Source organism: Pan troglodytes, chromosome 2 (genome assembly GCF_028858775.2).
Source record: "Pan troglodytes isolate AG18354 chromosome 2, NHGRI_mPanTro3-v2.0_pri, whole genome shotgun sequence".
NCBI classification, from domain to species: Eukaryota; Metazoa; Chordata; class Mammalia; order Primates; family Hominidae; genus Pan; species Pan troglodytes.
Window position 1 is genome coordinate 35,700,475 of NC_086015.1, and position 20,706 is coordinate 35,721,180.

General features: G+C 44.2%; 1 protein-coding gene across 4 annotated transcripts in view; it reads right to left on the reverse strand.

Annotated features, from left to right (window-relative positions):
• The window catches only part of OSBPL10 (oxysterol binding protein like 10), a 321,873-nt gene that overhangs the window by 26,262 nt on the left and 274,905 nt on the right, over nucleotides 1-20,706 (reverse strand). For all 4 annotated transcript variants that reach the window (XM_001167116.6, XM_003950045.5, XM_009445074.5 and 1 more), the window contains one exon: nucleotides 14,918-15,067. In XM_001167116.6, coding sequence (XP_001167116.2) covers nucleotides 14,918-15,067 — 150 coding nt within the window. The remainder of the gene's footprint in view (nucleotides 1-14,917; nucleotides 15,068-20,706) is intronic.

Below are 20,706 nucleotides of genomic sequence, written 5' to 3' on the forward strand. Positions count from 1 at the left end.
GAATTTAAGATATTTCCCCTAATTTAGTCAGCATTTCTGAATTCAAAAGCTGAAGGATTTAAAACAATAAATAAGTAAATAAACAAGAAAAAGAACTCCACTTGGAACCCTGAGTCACGGAATGTCAGAACTAAAAAGCAAGATGATTTAGTGCACTGCCCTGGTCCCACAGGTGAGGGCGCTATGCCTGGGCCACCCAGTGGCTGAGCCAGCAGGGAACCTCAGGTTCCCAGGTGCCACCTCCAAGTCCCTGCCATTACCCCATGACACATCATGATTATCTGCTTCTGGTTAACAAGAACATCTTCTCTCAGTGGACAAGGGAGACAGCTAGGATGTCTGGGCCACCCCAGATGCTGTCACGGATTAAGAAGAGGGGGAAGGGCCAGGTATGGTGCCTTGTGCCTGTAATCCCAACAGTGGGAGGCTGAGGCAGGAAGAGTTTAAGACTAGCCTGGGCAACATAGTGAGAACCCATCACTACAAATAATAATAATAATAATTTTTTTAAAAGAAGTGGGCAAAGGAGATCAAATGGGCAAGAGAATGGGACATGAGCCCCACCTTCTAGGGCCATTTCACTCTTCCCAACATAGCAAGAAAATCCACCATTCCAAACAGTATCATTAATATCATAAATGGGAGGGAGATCGTTGCAATGAAGGAAGGGCGTAGGAGGTGTGGCTCCTGAACTGGAGGCCCAGCATCCTGCCATACCTCCAACTCTCCTCCACACAACAGCCAGAGTCATCTTTCTAAAATCTCTGTAAGAGATAACGCCCCCACCTCCCTCTGGTCTCACACGATGTCCTGACTGACTGCCCCCATCCCTCCCTGCACAAATCTCCCCTCTCTCTCTCTCTCTCTCACACACACACACACACACACACACACACACACACTCCCTTTTTCTGCCCTTTCTCCTGCCCTGTCTCTATGACAAAAAGCTCATCAGCTCAAGTAGCTCCCTGCTCTGTGAAGCTTTTTTTGACAGTTCCTGCTTTCAAGGCTAAAGCAACAACCCCTCTCTCCTATCCTCTGCACCTCACACATATCTCCACCTGTAAGGCTCTTTTGTTCTTATTAATGCACACGTTTCAAAACTGTAAGCTCTTAGTGGATAGACACCTGACTCCTTAATACCTAGCAAAAAACAAGACAAACAGATGAACTGCATGAGAGACACCTTTGTTTCCTTTGACGTGTTTAAGTTACCCGTATTTTTAAATGCAGATTCTCATTCACTATGCTTTGAATTCTTCTGAGTATATCCAGCCAAGTTTTCAGTTGCTGCTTCTCTCGAGCAACATGAGAATATTCACATACATACCAACTTCTAGGCTGAAGCCAGCTTACACAGAATCTAGCTTATTTCAGGAACATGTTTTGGGTGGTAAGGAACCAGAGCCTGATGTATCAGAAGTGCACTCTAAATGTCTAATGAATGAGTAGACTCAAACCCGGTCTGCCCCACACTCTTCTGGATCTCCTAAGACACCTTTGGGGCCAAAAAGAATGTGGCTGGATGACCTCCAGGATGGGCCTTCAAAGCCTCCAAAGGAGCCAGAAGGAATGAAATTGCCTAGTCTGAAGGCATCTTCCTCTTCTCTTTACCAAAAGGAAAAACAAAGGCTCTGCTCAGCAACTTCTGCCAATTATTACTGCCCAAATTGTTTAGTCTGGCTCTTAACTATGAGGAAAAAAAAAAAAATCAAATCCAAACTGAGGAACAGTTTGGAAAACAAAAATGAAAGCAAAGAAAACCTGACTTGAACTCTTCAGTATCACTGCCATGAAAGGGAAAAAGGCGGGGAATTTTCCTGACTAAAGGAGACTAGAGACATCATAATGACCAAATGCAACATAATCTGGGTTGGATTCCGGAGTTTTAAAAAATGGCCATAAAGGACATGATTGGGACAAGTTGGGAAAATTTACCATGGGCTGAATATGAAATAATATTGCCTCAATGTTACATTTCCCAATGTGACACATGTATACTATAATGTCCTTATTCTTAGAAGACACTCACCAAAGGGGTAGGAAAGAACTGTCATGATGTCTGCAACATACTCTAAAATGGTTAATCAAAAAATAAACATACATGTATGATATGGTTTGGCTGTGTCCCCACCCAAATTTCGTCTTGAATTGTAACTCCCACAATTCCCACGTGTCGTGGGAGGGACCCAGTGGGAGGTAATTGAATCATGGGGGTGGGTCTTTCTTGTGCTGTTCTCATTAACAGTAAGTCTCATGAGAGCTGATGGTTTTATAAAGAGGAGTTTCCCAAACAAGCTCTCTCTCTTTGCCTGCTGCCATCCATGTAAAACATGACTTGCTCCTCCTTGCCTTCTGCCATGATTGTGAGGCCTCCCCAGCCATTTGGAACTATAAGTCTGTTAAACCTCTTTTTCTTCCCAGTCTCAGGTATGTCTTTTATTAGCAGCATGAAAATGGACTAACCCAATGTGTAACACACATATATACATGTATGTGTACGGAAAAAGTTCTGGAGGGAGACAGCTTGAGAACTAGAGAGAAAAATGGAAGGAGGAAGGAGGGAGGAGGGGAGGAGAGAGGTTGGCAGAGAGGGAAGAAGGGAGAAGAAATGCAAAGTACAAAATGTTAGTAATTGGCCAAAAAAGGTGAAGAATATATGGGAGTTGATATGGTTTGGATTTGTGTCCCCACCCAAGTCTCATGTCAAATTGTAATCCCCAGTGTTGGAGACGGGGCCTGATGGGAGGTGATTGGATCATGGGGGCACACTTCCCCTTGCTGTTCTCATGATAGTGAGTTCTCATGAGATCTGGTTGTTTAAAAGTATATAACACCTCCCCCTTTGCTCTCTTTCTCCTGCTCTGGCCATGTAAGATGTTGAGAGCTTCCCCTTCGCCTTCTGCCATGATTGTAAGTTTCCGGAGGCCTCCCCAGAACTTGTACAGCCTGCAAAACTGGTCAATTAAACCTCTTTTCTTTATAAATTACTCAGTTTCAGGTAGTTCTTGATAGCAATGCAAGAACTAATACAAGAGTCCGTTGTGCTATTCTTGCAACTTTACTGTAGATTGGAAAATGTTCAAAATAAAAAAGTTGGAGGAAAAAGAAAAAAGGTTCTACTGGGAATGCAATACCTGAGAATAATTTTCAAAGACAACCTTCCCAAAATTGTGGACTGAGGGAATATGGGCTCACAGCCAACATCAAGTCCAACCTACTAGGTATGTATTCTGTACTTTAAAATGATGTGGCTTTGTCAGAGCAGGAAAAAAATAGAATACCTGGAGAGATGGAGCAGAATGGGTTGGGAGCAGAATTACTATTTCCTCTTTCATCTTCTGTTGTGTGTTTCATTGGAGTTTGTGCAGAATGCCAGATCAACTTCAAAACCAGCAACTGAACATTCTGGACAAGATGTCATACTTTTCATTAAAACAGACTTCCTAGTCTGGTCTGATTTCTTCCTCTCCTACAATCTCCTGGGCACCCTCTCCTTTTTTTTTTTTTTTTTTTTTTGGTGTGTTTGCAAATAAGTCATTTAATCATCCATTTCTTGGACAGTGGACACCAGGGATACAGAGCCAAGGAGTGGTGAGTACTAATTGGGTTGTCTGCCTCTGACAGAGGGTGAGTGACGGCCCAGCTGTTCAGACTGATGGCATCCAAATGACCTGAAATCACTGCTGTGGATTTACCGAGCCATCAATAAAGACTGCCTTTTCTTCCATTAACATAATTAAGACAATGAACTATTTGGGGGGAAGGAAAAAAAGAGAGGATCTGCACTAGGGACTCAGAGAACAATTAATTACATTTAAAGTTGCATCAATCTAAAAGTAAATAACTAATCTTCAGGTTGGGATCTTAGGCTCTTAGAAATCCGAAATAAACAATCACCCATAGGGGAAGGCGAAGGACACTTGGAAGGAGGGATAGTCCCCTCCCCACAGCAGGGAGCACAGCTGGCCTCTGCAAATAGAAGGCCAAGAGTAAGTGCAATTTTCTTCAAAGAAACATCAGTTGACTGGGTGCAGTGGCTCAGACCCGTGATCCCAGCATTTTGAGAGGCTGAGGTGGGAGGATGGCTTCAGCCCTGGAGTTCAAGACCAACCTGGCTGCAAGACCTTGTTGTCTCTACACAAAAAATGTTTTTAAATTAGCCAGGTGTGGTGGTGCAAGCCTGTAGTCTTACTGTCGTCTTAGCTATTTGTAGGCTGAGACAGGAGGATCACTTGAGCCCAGGACTTTCCGGCTGCAGGGAGCTATGATTGCACCACTGTATGCCAGCCTGAGTTGTCTCTTTAAAGAAAGAGAAAAGAAAGAAAAAAGAAACATGACTTCATAACCTTGGGAGCCATCTTCGTATTTTATCCTTAGATTGGCAAACACACCCAGTGCAAACAAGCAAGCAGAGAGGCCTCCACCACCACAAAGGTTCATTTACGTCCTATTTTGAGAAAACCAGGAGAAATACACAAAAATCCAATTTTACAAAATAAAGCACAGACAATTCACACTGCAAAAGGTTTCTTGACTTAGCCAACCTTTTCCCTAGGTTTCCTTAACCTGCCAGGTTCCTTCACACCCATTTCATGGTGCCTGAAACACTATGAAAAGCATTCATTAAAATTTTTGTCAGACGGGAAGAGTTTGAAATAAAATTTTACTTTTTCCAAGAAGATATTTACTATATAGAAAGATATCTGTTGAAGTTAATCCCTGTGTTTTTCCAGAGTCCCAGACATCAGCTCACAGAAGGAATTCAGTTGGGAGCAGAACGTCATCCCTTAGCAGTGACTAGCCACGTGTACGTGGCAAATTCATCTCCCCAGGACTCAATTCCTCAGCTGTAAAAATAGAGAAAATAAAAATACCAACCTTCTAGGCTGATTGTGAGTATTAAATGGCAGTGTTAAATTAGTCCAGTGCCTACCTAGTATCCAGGAAACGCTCATTCTTTGCTGGCTCAGATTATAGACCCCTATAATCAGGAATCAGTAACCTCATTTGGAGACCAGGGAAGATACGAGCAACAGAGATTAGACACAAACTTGTCACATAATATTTCAGTGACAATGTTGAAAGCTAAAATGACTCACAATGCCCAGAGCAACCCCGAGACCACCTGTGACACTTCTGTAAACAATCAGTCACCTGCTCAGAGAAAAAGGAGAAACAATTGTATAAGACAAAAACATTGCTGTAAGAATATATGAAATATTTCAGATTTAAACTGTTTTTAGAGCTCAAGCCAGGGCACAGTGCTTGGGTTTCACACTCATTATCTTGTGTAATCTTCTTAGATGTCTGTAAGCAGGTACAACTATTCCATTTTACAGATGAGGAAACTGCCCAGAGAGCTTTTGCAATTTACAATGGCTACGTCAGTGGAGAGCTGGAATGAGAATCAACTCTGCTTGGCCAAGGCCCATGCTGGGTTGCTCAGCGCCCCCAAGGGGCCTGAAGACTACCATTGTGACTGTCACTCTTTCTAGAAGTGTGGATTGATGAACTGCTGCCAACAGGACAGAAAGGGAGAAAGAATGGAGATCGCATAACTGCGTCGCCTCATGAAACAGATTTACACAGACAAGCTTAGGGAAGCCAGGTCTCCACTCTCTCTTCTATTAAAAGGCAAACACTCGGGAGAGATAACAGGCTTTGCTTGACAGTATACTGAAAACCAGATTCAGGGAGAAGAGCAGCTGGAGGGATCTGGCAAGAGAAGTGGAAGCAGGATCAGGGAGACCAGAGACCCCTGAGGTCCATATCTCTGCCTTGTGGGGTTCATTTCCAGGATAAACACTGGCCTTCTGACCCTTTTCATTAAAATTTCCCTTTTACAAAAAAAAGCTCAAGCACAGCAATGTTAATCTTTGCATATTGTGATTGATGCTAGAAATTGGGCCTAATGAAATAATTCAATCAAAGGAAAAAGGCTGTATGCCTAAGAAGATGTTCACTATATCATCACCTATAACATCAAGAAGCCAAAAAGAGACAACGTGGCCAACCACAGACTATTTGTTGGGAAAGTAAATAACACAGCAATGTGGTAGAATGTTATATATCCATTAAAGCGTACACAGGTAATGATGTCATTTTCCATAAACCTGTGGTGAGAACATGATGTCTGCTGTAGTGTGATTCTATATACCAGGGGTCAACAAACACAACCCATAGGCCAAATCTTCACTTGCTTTGACAAACAGTTTTATTGGAACAAACTATAACCATTCATTTCTGCATTTTCTACGGCTGCCTTTGTGGTCAAATGGCAGAGCTGAATGGTTGCAGTAGATACAATACGGTCTGCAAAGCCAAAAACACTTGTTATCTGGTCTTTTATTTAATTAAATAAAAATTTTTTAAGATAAGGTCTTGCTCTGTTGCCCAGACTGGAGTGCAGTGGTATGATCATAGCTCACTAGAGCCTCAAACTCCTAGGCTTAAGTGATCCTCCTGCCTCAGCCTCCCCAGTAGCTGGGAACATAGGTGTGTGTTACCACACCTGGCTAATTTTAAAATAGTTTTGGTAGAGACAAGGTCTTGCTATGTTGCTCAGGCTGGTCTCAAACTCCTGGCCTGAAGTGATTCTCCCGCTTCAGCCTCCAAAAGCACTGGGATTACGGATGTAAGCCACCTGTCTGACCTTTTACAGAAAATGTTTGCTGGCCGGGTGCAAAGGCTCTTGCCTGTAATCCCAGCACTTTGGGAGGCCAAGGCAGGCAGATCACCTGAGGTCAGGAGTTCAAGACCAGCCTGGCCAACATGGTGAAACCTCATCTCTACTAAAAATACAAAAATTAGCCAGGCGTGATGGTGGGCACCTGTAATCCCAGTTACTCAGGAGGCTGAGGCAGGAGAATCACTTGAACTCGGGAGGCAGAGGTTGAAGTTAGCCGAGATCATGCTACTGCACTCCAGCCTGGGTGACAGAGTAAGACTCTGTCTCAAAAAAAAAAAAAAAGGTTTGCTGACCCCTGCCCTATATTATCCATATATCTTATATTCTTTTGTATCTATTCAACATTTAATTTTAAAATTATTTTAATTTTTTAAAAAAGTTTCAGTGAACATTGCTGATTTTTGACACATGTAGTCAATGCTTTCTAAAAATGCAATCAATTTATAATGCCATCAGCAAGGAGTTGGGGTATCATTTTTACCCTGTATACACTAAATATGTATCTACTATTTTGTTGCTGATTTAGAAGGTCTAAAATAAGGTCATTGATTTCTTTGATTAGTAACAACTTAAATAATTCTTTAAGACTCATAGAAAATTATCTCAGCAAGCTCTTTCAAAGCATAAATCTTTTTTTTGTTTGTTTGTTTTGTTTTTTTGAGACGGACTTTCACTCTTGTTGCCCAGACTGGAGTGCAATGGCACAATCTCGGCTCACTGCAACCTCCGCCTCCAAGGTTCAAGCGATTCTCCTGCCTCAGCCTCCCGAGTAGCTGGGATTACAGGCATGCGCCACCATGCCCGGCTAATTTTGTATTTTTAGTAGAGACAGGGTTTTTCCATGTTGGTCAGGCTGGTCTCAAACTCCCAACCTCAGGTGATCCGCCCACCTCAACCTCCCAAAGTGCTGGAATTAAAGGCACGAGCCACCGCACCCGGCCTCAAAGCATGAATCTTGTTTCATGTGTTCTTGATTGATGAGCTATGAACTGGGTATCTTTAGGTTAGGGACCTCACCACCGGAGCACAGCTCAATCCACTAGTTTTAGCCACAGTCTGCATCCCCCACCTTCTACCTACTCTCTGAAGCCAGCTGTGCTCTCTGAAAGGGTTCAAAATACACTGTTCGAGGTTTTTCTATATCTGTAACATTGGAGTTTAGACTAAATCCTCTGAGAAATCCATATAGGGTTACAAACAGGCACACTGTCATTATCTGTAACTGCCACCCATAATCTCAAGTTCAAGCATCCCTCTCTCTGCTATTGCCCCATATGTCCCATTCACCCCATCCAGTCCCTAGTCTCACCAGCACCTTTGACCCATTGACCTTTTACTGTCCACCACCCCCTTGTGGTCTCACTTCCCTCCACTCCCAGTATAGAGTCCCTGGCCCAACCCTATACTTAACTCCCTTTGATCTACGCCAAGCAACTCTGCCACTCTCTCCCTCCATCCAGGCACTAACCAAGAAAACCTTAACTCTGTTTAATCCAGCCCCTCACATTCTGTATATCTCAATCTGGCAGCTCAACTTTCTTGGAGAAACAGAGACAACATGCAGACTCTTAGTTTAAATTCACAACCTCAAAACCTTAAGTGGCCCCCTGGCGGTGTGTGACAATCCTCCTACCTGCTTCCTCTCTCCACTTGTTCCCTGTCTTCTCCTCCCTTCTCAAACCTCTAATAACCCTTTGCTCTTTATCACTCTCAGCTGGTCACTTTCCTGCTTTTCTCACTGGGAAAATTGAAGCAGTCCAGAGAGAAGGTTCACTTGATAATCATAATAGCAAACACAGCACTCACTCTGTGCCAGGCACTGCTCTGAATCCTTCACACGTCAGTATGCATACATACAGAGCGGCCCTATGAGGAAGGTACAATTATCAACCCCCTTTTAAAGATGAGAAAACAGAGGCACTCAGATGCAAGGTAATATATAGATAGGAACTCAGTGGGGATGCCAGCCCAGGCAGTCTGGCTCAGAGCCATGTGGTTAACCATGAGGGTCTCCTGCCATCTTCTGGTGTCTGCACCCCTCTCTCTGCCTGCCCCCCTGCTGCAATGGATGCATTATCCTATCTCTGGATCCCATGCCCTCTCACCTCCTCAAATTCCTGCACTCATCTGCTTCCTCTCTCCTGCAGCATTTTTTCCTCTGTCTCCTAATCCCATCAGCATTCAAGCATCTTAAGAAACCAAATCTCCCTTAATTTTAGATACTCCTACAGTTTCCACCCAATTTTCTGTTCCCTTTTATATCAAAGTTCCTTTAAAGAGCTATCTTTACTCCCCGTCTTTATACCACATTTTTTCCCATTCTCCCTTGAATGCACTTCCATCAGACTTTGGCAAAGCCAAATACAATGGTCCATTTGCAGGCCCCAGCTTTCTTGACCCATCAGCAGCAATTCAACACAGTTGATCAATTCTGTCTTCTTGATAGTCTCTCTTCACGTGGCTTCCACAACATCACACTCCTCTGACTTCTATCCTACTTCACTGGCTGAACCTTCTTAATCTCCTTTGCTAGATTATTCCCATCTCCCTGACCCCTCCATGTTGGAATATCCCAGGACCCTGTAATTGGATATTTTCCCCCATGTCTCTACTCACTCTCTAGAGAAACTCATCTAGCCTCATGGCTTTGACCACCATCTATACATTGTTTCCTCTCAAACTTGTACCTGAGCCTCACTCACGAACTCCAGATTTGTATATATCCAAATGCCTACATGTCCTCTTGAATGCCTAGTGGATGGATATCTCAGACCTAATCAGATCCAAGACTGGATTTGTGATAGCCCCAACATCTCCAACCTGTTCTTCCCTAGTCTCCTCCTCCTCCATAAAATGGAGTGGTAATCTGTTACATTGATGACTTCCAATGAACCACACCTCCTGGAATTTACACTCTTGCATAGTCCTCCTTCAATCTGGCCTGAATCTGTGACTTACTTTAATCAATAAAATAGAAGTGATCTTGTGCCAGTTTGGGGCCTAAGTCTTAGGAAGGCTTACCGGCTTCCACTTTTGCCCCCTTAGAAGCCTTGAGCTGCCATTTAAGAAGTCGGGTGACCCAGTTGGAGAAACCATGTGGGAAGAACACACGGAGAGGGAAAGGTCCTAAGACTTCATGAAGAAAGAAGAGCCCAGCTGTTCCAGCCAAGTCCAACTCACCAGTGAACAACAGGCAAGACCAGCAGAAGAGCCGCCCCGCTAAGCCCATTCCAGATTGCATAACCATGAATAAAAAAAACTGGGGGGTGGTTTGTTACCAGCAATAGACAATTGAAACAAATGGCAACTAATAATAAATGGCAATTAATAATAAAATAAAACAAATGGCAATTAGTAATTATTATTCTAGCTGTTCAGGCCAGAAATAAAAGAATAAAACAAAATTTAAAAACACAATAAAACAAAAAATAAAAAACAATAAAACGAATAGCAATTAATAATAATAATTATTCTAGCTGTTCAGGCCAAAACTTTACAGTCATCTTTTATTCCTCTCTCTCATACTGCACATCCTGTTGGCAGTATCTTCGATGCACATCCAGAATCAGCCACTAGCACTGTGCCACCAGCACCTCACCTAGGTTATTACAGTAGCTTCCTCCTCTTTTTTTTTTTTTTGAGATGTAGTCTCGCACTGTCACCCAGGCTGGAGTGCAATGGCGTGATCTCAGCTCACTGCAACCTCCGCCTCCCGAGTTCAAGCGATTCTCCTGCCTCAGCCTCCCAAGTAGCTGGGATTACAGGCACCCACCACCACGCCCAGCTAATTTTTTGTATTTTTAATAGAGACAGGGTTTCACTACGTTGGCCAGGCTGGTCTCGAACTCCTAACCTTGTAATCCACCCACCTCGGCCTCCCAAAGTACTGGGATTACTGGCGTGAGCCACGGTGCCTGGCCAGCTTCCTTCTCTCTTCTACCCTGACCCCTGCTGTTCACACCCTAGTCACCCCACCTCAGTCTATTTTTCACAGCAGAGTCAAAATTACCCTTTAAAAATACAACTAAGCAGGTACGGTGGCTCACGTCTGTAATACCAGCACTTTGGGAGGCCAAGGCAGGTGGATCACTTGAGGTCAGGAGTTTGAGACCAGCCTGGGCAACATGGTGAAACCCCATCTCTACTTAAAATACAAAAAATTAGCTGGGCATGGTGACACGCACCTGTGATAGCAGCTATCTGGGAGGCTGAGGCAGGAGAATCACTTGAACCCAGGAGGTGGAGGTTGCAGTAAGCCAAGATGGCACCATTGTACTCCAGCCTGGGTGATAGAGCGAGACTCCATCTCAAAAATATAAAATAAAAATAAAACAAAAATACAAGTAAGGTCACATATTCCCTTGCTCAAAACCCTCCAGTGGCCACCATATCACTCAAAACAACATCCTGAGCCCTCACAGTATCCTAAACGGCCCTATAACCTGCTGTCTCACCAACTTACTCTCCTGCCAATCCCACTCAATTCACTCTGATCCAACCACATTGGCCTCATGCCCAAATGTCAAACAAGGTCCATCTTGGGCCTTTTTCACCCCCATCCCCTCCGGCCAGAACACTCTTCCGTAGATGCTCACATGGCTGGCTCCCTCATTTAAATCTGGTCTCCACTCGAATGTTACCTAGTAGAATCCTACCCTGACCAGTTTACCTAAGAGGGACCCCCATCCCACCACCAGCTACCCTCCCTGACATGCTCTATTTCTCTTCATTATACTTCATCTCCATCTCCTTTTCTTTCCCCTCCCTCCTTCCCTCTCTCTCACTTGTTTCTTGTCTGTTTCCTTCCATCATCTCTCAGGCCCCATCAGGGCATGGATTCTGAATGTTCTGCTGCAATCCCAGTGTCTAAAACAGTATCTGGCATGTGCAGTGCTCAACAAATACATGTTACATGAGTGAACACATTACAAATTGTTGCTTTTCATACCCCTGAAAACTAGGTAAAAATGGTCCTACACCTCCAAGCTCAATATTGCATTTTGTGGGCCCTTCTCCTTGGAGCTTGGAACTTGCTTGGCACAACAGTCATGTCAGGATCTCCTGAATACCACATGATGTTACTCATTTGCTCAAACTTTCCAAGGCTTCCCATAGCCCTCAGGATCAAGTTTGTCCCCTTCACATGGCCCATAGGCTCTGCAGGACCTGATCCTAACGTCCACTCCAGGTTCAATGGAGCCACTCACCAGCATGCACAACACGCCAGACCTTCGGTGACCCTCCACCTCACTGTGGTTCCTCCATCCTCTCTTCTTTTCTAGGCTACCCACAATTTGTGGAAATACAGTGGGTTATCCAGTGGAGGTAGTCACCAGTAACTTGGGGTTATGGTGCCACCCTGAGGAAAGAGGGCAGACAAGGGTGCTTCTGGAGGCAGGACCAGCTACATGCTGTGTGGGGCACAGTGGAAAGTGAAAACACAAGTCCCCTTGTTTGAAAATTATTAAGAATCTCAAGACAGTGATAGCAGGGCATTAAACCAAGCATGGAGCCCTTCTGAGCATGGGGTGCTGAGCAACCTCACAGGTCAAACATCCACGAACCTGGCCCTGTCTGGTAACCACAGTGAACCATCGCAAGATACAGCACTATGTGCCCAGTTGGGCTGGTAATGACTCACAAATGTGTCAACACTGGCACATCCTCAGGGACACGGAAGTATACTTGTTTTTGGAGAGGGACTAGACCTTCATCCTTGAGGTGAAGAAGATTTTCTCTCCAGGGTGCCTGCTCATCAGATACTCCATTCTGGCTAAGTTCTTCCATTGCTTATTTAGTACAGGCTTAATTTAATGACATGGACAACTGCCAAGAAGAGAAAAGGGGACAGTACGGAAAGAGGAAATTTCATCAACCTTTTTATAATACAGGGCAACAGAAGCCAAGAAATCTCATGGGATAGTAACAGTTCTACCTCTTTCCCTCACAAGTATTTCAGCTTGTCAAGTCTTCCTTTGGTTTTTGAATGACAGATTCTTCCAAGTAAAGTAAGTTAATAAACTATAGACAGGAAACGTTATTCTTTCAGGTACTCAACTGAGTATTGGGAGAAATGAAATGTCTGCTCTTTCAAGAAGAGGCTGTGGCTCTGGAAATGCAAAACAATCATATTCTAATAAAACAATAATAAATATGAAATGCACAGTTGTGATATTTCTTTATTTTAGAGCAAGACAGGAATAACGTGAAGTCGCTCAGACACTCAGCTTGCCATAATATAGTCCCCTCAATATTTTCTTGCTTCTCCATATCTGACCTTGGCAATTTCAATTTCTCTTACAATCTCTTTCCTCCATCATTCATGATTCTAGGTCTGAGTTTTATAAACATTAAAAAAAAATCCACAGTGAGAATATATCCTACATCGTTACCCAGTACCCATGTATCAAAAGAACTAGGTTTCATGTGCAGAATGCTCTGATATTTTCTTCTGTATTTTATTTCATTCTTTAGAAATGGTGGCCTGACCTCCACTAAACTGGTTTCACAACTCACTAATGGTTCATGACCCAGTTTGGAAACACTGTGATTTTAGATTGTACTTGTACACGTTATCATCCACACTTCATCAAACTTCAACTCAAGCTCTGTCTGGGTGTCCACACAATCCACAAGAATAAAACATGGGCATCTTTTAAAAGCCAAGCACTTAAATGACTCCTGTAGCTGAAAAACAATGAGCATTATCCAGCTAGAGGACTGAAATGAAGGGAAGGCAGCAGCATGGAGAACAGGTCGTCATAGCTTGGTGTGCAAAACAGAAGCAGCCACACAGAGGGTGGAGGATGGCGAAGAAGGAACTTTCTATGTCTGGCGTCCTCAGTGTGTGCCCACTGTTTTGTTTAAAGTGGCGCAGTCTCCCAGAATATCAGACAGGCTCACATTCAAACCCATGAAAACACTTCAAAGAAAAGATTTGTCTGTCATCTGAGAGGCTCCCATCTCCTCAGTCTCTCTCCTGTCTTCTATAAATGGTTAGTCACTCTGTTCTGTCATCTTCCTCCTCAAAGAATTCCTCACACTACTGCCGCTTCCCTCTCTCTTCTCTTGCCCCCTGCCCAGTCCGAGATGAGATTGTGGAATCCAGAGCCTCCACTGTGGCCAACCAAGCCAACTGCCCTTAGGGCTGTTCCCCAGGCTGTGCCTTCAGTGGCTCTGACATCCATATTTTTCTAGCTGGCCTTCAGAATCTAGAACTTCCTTCCCCAGCACACCCTCCCCGCAGATCATGTCTGTCTGTCTGTGTAACAGCTGCTTCTCTACCCTACCACAGTCGAACCACATAACATAGCATTTCGTAAGGATAAGATGGTGACGCACTTGCTAGGAGCTCAGCACTGGGTTAGGTCCTCCGCACGCCTCATGCGATTCTCACACCACCGTGCCAGGAAGGCTCCCAACTGGAGTAACTGGCTGGGAGTGGAACCCAGGAAGGCCGAACTCCAGGCTCTTTCTACCACCTGACAATGGCCCCAGTGACACCACACAAGCTTTCAGCTACGTACAAAATTGCCTTTCCTGCTTGCCTCTAGAATGAAGCTACTGACTAGAGGTGAGGGGTGACGTATGTGGGACCCTCTCCGTGACGTTAGTGGTCAGGACACTGATTCTGTTGGTGAGGTTCCTCAGGAAGCATCCTGCCTGCACTCAGCACCAAGAAGAGTTGGTTCCACTTCTACCTATGGCAATGAGATTTGGATCACCAACAAGGTTACCCTTGGGGACCAGCTGTTACAGCTAAGGACAGCCCTCAGAAGGTCGTGAGGTTGGGCGTGTAGAGTGGCGTCATTCCTGGTGCCACCATTTCCCTTCCCCATCTTTTCCCTCTATGGCCACTGTGCATAGCCATCTCTATAGGCCACCTACAGTTATCTCTAGAACATAGCAAGAAACAAAGAAATAGTACCTTGAATTTTCCATACCATCTCATATGCTTTTTCTGATGTTCTCCCTGCCCTTGTAGAGTAGCAACAACTCCTCCCAAGAATCAAATGCAGGGCTGTCCAGCCCTGAGGATAACCATTTATGTACAAATGTCCTTTCAAATTATATCTGGAATATCCATACTTGAAAGCAATGCTGGCCTTTTTCCCCACTCTTCTTCTCCAATCTCACCACAACGAAAAGAATGTGCATAGAGAAGGCTTGAGGATAGAGACAGAACCCCAACAACTGACCACAAATCCAGGGGACATGCCAACCTACCTTGGTCAAATCCATTCCAAGTTTGAGTTGTGAAATGAGATGAAGAATTATACTACGCTGATCCTCCATGACGCCCAATTCCGTCTCTTCCTTATCTTCATTGTCACTTTTTTCATCTTCAGACAAAACCAATTCAGAGCCTGAGTTTGGCTAAAATGAAATAATCAATAACAATCACCAGCTGGCCCAATAGAAGTTAGAAATAAAGTGTATGAATTCATATGCTTTGCAATGACAGAAGAAACCCAATCCTGTTCCGGGCAGAGCTCCTCTGTGACCCAGTCCTATTGGCCACGGGGCAGACGAGTCCCCTGGGGGTCGGACCTGTGCCTTGGACACTGCATATCCCCTTTCATCTCTCCCGTCATCCCTGATTAGTGAGTGTAACGACTTCCCCTGACAAAACAGCTCCCTGTTCTTTAAGAAACTAACTATAGTATATGGGTATGAGCCCCCTTCATTTTGCCTATTAGCAAGTAGGAGTTTACCAAAGTTAGACTCCTGTTAACTTGCACAATCCAGGCCACTTCATATCTAATATAAATTTTTCTGTTTATAAGTAAAAGTTGGATTATCCAGGGACTAAAATTATTTATGGAAAAACGTGCTCTAAGACTATTTCTACCCAAATCAATTAGGATCACTCTAGCAGGTATAAGAAAATGCTGAGAATTGGCATTAATTTAGGGAGGAAGACAGCAAATGAAAATTTAAGGCAAAACTGAAACTTTATGATACTACTGGGATTCACGTGGCCAACATACCCTGCTTTCCTCGATGCAAGTTTATTAATTCAATCAGTCAATTCCAATTTTTCACATTACATAGAAAACAGGCAACTTAATAAACTGGGCAAGGGGATTACTGCACATAAAATTTTCCAGTATCCAAGTATTAAGGACTCTGGTTACAAGGTTAACTTGCCCTCAGAATTCTATTGAAAGAAGTATCCACATTCCGCACTCCACATTTACCTATGTTCTTATGATGCTTGCTTACATATAAGCAAAAGCACTCTGCACAGAACATTATACATTTCTTTCCAATTATCAATAACAGGTCAGACATAATATACAGAAATTCAGAAGCTCAAAGATGTTAAACATGAAAGGATACAGACTTGTCCAAATGTCCATGCAAAAAACGAACAATTTACTAACCTCATTAGACAGAATCATCTTATATCTACAGGCACTTCTAACATACAAAGGTTATTTTAGTGGTCAAGGTGTTTAAAATTGTCTGGCCTTACATACCCACACTGACCATTCCTTTCCAACATTCCAAAGAGAGGTAATAACGGTGTTCCTTCCCCCCTGGGGTAGGCATTTTTAAAACTTCAACGTAAATAGACGTTTTCCACAGACATACTCCTAAGGTGTTCTCAATCCGCTCTAAATAACCCCAATTCTAAAGAGATGGTTGGGAAGATCTCAGTGAAGCCCACAGGATATTCCCCCAGCCAAAAGCTGAGTTTTCTGTTATTATGTGCCCAGTTCTCTAGCCACCTCATAATGGGTATTATCTGACGTCATTGGCAAGTTGCTTTGCTAGATTATGCTGAAATAATTGAGGAATCCTTACCTGTGCTAACCCTGAGAGGAGGAGCCAGAGAGGGAAGTCTCTGAGCTGTGAGCTACCCTGATTCTACACTGGGAAGTTAGGGGTAGAAGCACACAGGAGCCCAGCACTTACAGCCAGTGGCCCTGGGGGTCTCCTCCAGCTCCACCTCATGACACCCCGTGCTGCTGCGTGACTGCTCCTGGTGCCAAGGCCACCGCTGCCATGAGTCTGAATGGCTAATGTTGAGATTAGCAGGGCCTCCCTTCTACTGGCCTGTCCTCCTGGCTCTCCTCCCTTTTGCCTCTTCTGGATTTCAGGTCAGTTTGAAAGTGGGTGGCTGTCTCAGCTCCCTGTGAGCTTCCATTTCCAGTCTATGCTACGGAAGTCAGAGAGCTCAGACACAAATCCCTCCCAATGGCAAAGGTGTTATAGCTGCAACTTCCTCTGCAGTGACCCGGTGGGCAGTAATCTGTATTAGCAGAATTCCTCTCATCCCAGCACCAGCTGGGGGAGGAGAGGGTAGTGCCTGGGCATTCTGCTTTGGGAAGAAAAAGGACAATCAAAAACAAGTGAAATCCAACCACCATGGTGTACCCAACAGGTGGAGTGGGCTGCAAAGTCCTTAAACATCTCAACAGGAGAAGTAGCTCCATTTTGCGGGCAATTATTTTCTGCTTGAAATTAGCTGTTCTCACAAAGAATGGACTGCATACTAAATCAATTGCTCCACTGAGGCTGCCATAAGCTTCACGAAGCAAAGAATGATTCATTCTTCTAAAGCTGTGATTTCCTATTTGCTCACAAGCCAGTGCAGGGGAAATCCTCATCTTTCCCACTCACTGCTACACTCACTGTGATGTGTTTATAGACCTTCGGGGACCACACCTCCTCCAGCTGTCTGCCTTACTCGAAAATGAGACCCAGCTTGTCCCTGACTTCTAGTAGCCAGAAAGTCTTCCACAAGATCCAGCCGCATGATACTAAGTACACACATAAATGTGAAAACAAACCCCTCCAGCCTTTCCCACTGTAAATCAACAGCACATGCCCTCTGTGTCTGACAATTCCTCTCAAAGACAGTGGCTCCAGCAGAGGAAATTAAGGCTGGTGCAGGTGCCCCAGAAGCTGAGTCATCCAGGATGACTGGTGGCCCTGAAGTCCCGCCCACAGAAGGACGGCCATGGGAGCCTGGCGCACTGCCCCGTGGTGGCACAAATCCTGAGCAAGCCATGCCCTAACCTTCAACAAGGACCTAGGACTGTTTTCTCTCCCACAGCCTCTGAGAACTTGCCCTTTCTCTCCCAATGTGATTTGTAAACAATTCTCCTACCCAGCCTCAAGTAAATATCAGAGTTAAGCTGGTTTCATACACCATGTTGACAGTAAACATCTTAGAGGACACTTTCAATCCACCCACACTGCAGCTCAGTCCATCTGCACAAAGAGAAGACCCCCCAACCCCCATCGCGGTCCAACTTGGGGGTACATAGATGGAAAGGTAGCAGTAGTCAACAGGTCAACTCTGTCTGAAAGAGGTCCATGGCAATGTAAATACCAATCTACTGGCAACCATAAAGCACCCACATAGACAGGCACTGCGAGGAATGGAGGGTTTGAAGAGGCAGGTCTCGATGGAGTTTTAAAGACACAAAACCTCCTTCCCTTTCAGGGTCAAGGGTTTGTTGATTCCGCTACTCTGATGTGGAATTCAAAGAGATGGATAATTATCATCCTTTCTAAGTGCTGTTTTCCATAATCAGGTCCCCGTGCTTATCCACATCCACACTCCCCTTCTCTCACAAAGTCCTACTTGTCTCCTGGGAGCCCCTGCACGCCTCCCCTCTCTGAATCTCTGCGAATTTTCACTTATAAAACAATAACAACTCTCTCAAGGTCATCAAAAATGGCAGAACAGTGTTCCCCCATCTCTGAAAAATATGAATGTGAGAAACGGTTTCATAATGCTGAGAGAATTTATAAGACTTCAGCAGAAGAATCTTCAGATCCCCCATCCCCCAGAGATTTTTGCAAATGAGCCAGCCCAGCCACAAAAATGTATGCAAACTTGAAGATAAAATGGAATTAAAATATGTTTTAAAGAGAAGCAGGCTTTGGAAAAATGAGGATTTTAATAAAAACAGAAATTATGACAATATTTCTACCACACAAGCACCTCAGGGCATATGGTGCTACAAAAATCAAGCAACTGTGCCTATTAGCAAATGGGGAGAATGATAAGCGAAAATTCAATGGGCAGGAAAAAGCTTCACAGGCAGGCTGGGGTTTAGGGACATTCCCTGGTGACCCACAGTGACCTGTGCCCAGAGCAAGGGTTCTTGGCCTGGGTCGCATGGACAGCCCTTAAAATATCCACTCCCATCCTTGAAATTTTATGCAAAAATTGTAAGTCTGGGCATTTTTCTGAAGAGGGGGTCCATAGCTCCCCTTGGATTCTTAGAAGGGTCTCTGCCCCTTCGCTGACCTCCAGCCTCTTGAGGACCAAAGGCTGAGACCATGTGAGAGATGGGCTCTTGGGCTGGGAATGGTCCAATCCAAGACAGTCACAGCATCTACAGATGTGACTCTGCCCTTAACCGTGGGCCTCTGCTTCTTATCTAGTAAGGAGAAGCAGATATATGGGGCTATGCCACGGAGGCCAAAGCCAGGAGGCAAAACTGTGACGTGTGTTAGGTTTGTGTGGGTCCAACAGTCTTCTCAATGGGAACATCAATGTGGGAGAAACATTTAGCTTTGCTTTCATCTCTTAAACAAATATCTTAATTCTTCAATACAAATGCAGATTTCAAGCATGACTGAAATGCCAATCTTTTTATTCAATACATGTATGTAATGTGACTACAGTTTGTGTCCCTGCCAGGAAAAAGCATGAAATAGACATTTGTCTGCAGAGTCCACTCATTTCCCTGTCACAGGCTTCGTTCACTCCACCCATGTCCCCAAAGGTACTCTCTTTCCTGACACTTCACTCCTGCTTTCCCCTCCTCAGACAGATGACTCCCACCCCACCCCACCCTTCCTGCTTTAGTGAACTGCCTTCTCTCCTAACCTAGACCTGGCCTTCAGATAGCTGGGGTCAACACAAGCAGTTTGATCTACTAATGTCTCCTTTATTTGTACATGGCCTTATAACCTAATATCTTAATTCAGAGGACTGAATCCTCACTGGTTAGATTTGAGATATCATGGCAGAAGCCTGCGTGGTTCCATTACCTAACCATTAAAGGTGCATTTTGCCTTTGGACAGGGAGCTTTTCTGTGCCAAACCAGGAATCACAGACATGCAGGGGCAAGAGGGTCTACTCTAGCATGGATTAAGATGGCCTCCTAAAGCCATCTTATGCCCAAGTAAATAAGTATCCAATAAACAGACAATATCTACAACAGAAAAACAGCACCCACTGAACTCAAGTGACCTGCAACTTTCCTGAAAACCTATATGGCAAGGACAGACAATAAAGCCAGCTAGAGAATGAACATCAAATTCTCTTTTAGCAGCAAGCATATTGCAGTTCAATCATTTTTAAAGCCTGGCAACTTTCCCCACACACTGTTAACTTGGCAAGGAGGCACTGGGGTGAACTGAGCCATACCAAAAAACCATGGCACTGAGTGACAAGACCATACACATCTAGATATGATCTTTTTGGGGAAATCTAGCCATGTCAAAAAAAAAATGGGTAGTCTGAGGGTCATAGAAATGCAGGCAGTAGGTGAGAAGACCCAAAGCACCATGCTCCGATATCCTCAGAAAAGAGAACTGTCAGGTACACAGCAGCATGGCAAAGAAGTAACCAGGGAATGATGTCCCCTCATAGACAAATTATTTCTCAATTCCATAACTACACAGAACAGGAAATAACACGCACTAATGGCCACCAGGGCAAGTGTACTTATGTTTTCTAGGGGAAAAGAGTCAACAGAGGCTGGTTTCCCAACAAATGAGAGGTTCTAGAAAAATAAAGAGTGTGGAGTTGAGACATAGATAGAGGCTAGGGACTGGAGAGATTGGAAGAGTAGGCAAGTAGAAGACAAAGGGGATAAATCAAGAAACACAGTGAGTCACAGAAGAGAAACCAAGGGGTCTCAGTGTCTATGAGGAGCAAGTGCCCAACAACCAATTACTGAATCCATTTTTCAGGTCTTTAGTTAAAATTTTTAAATTTTTTATTAAATTAGAGACAGGGTCTCGCTATGTTGCCAAAGTT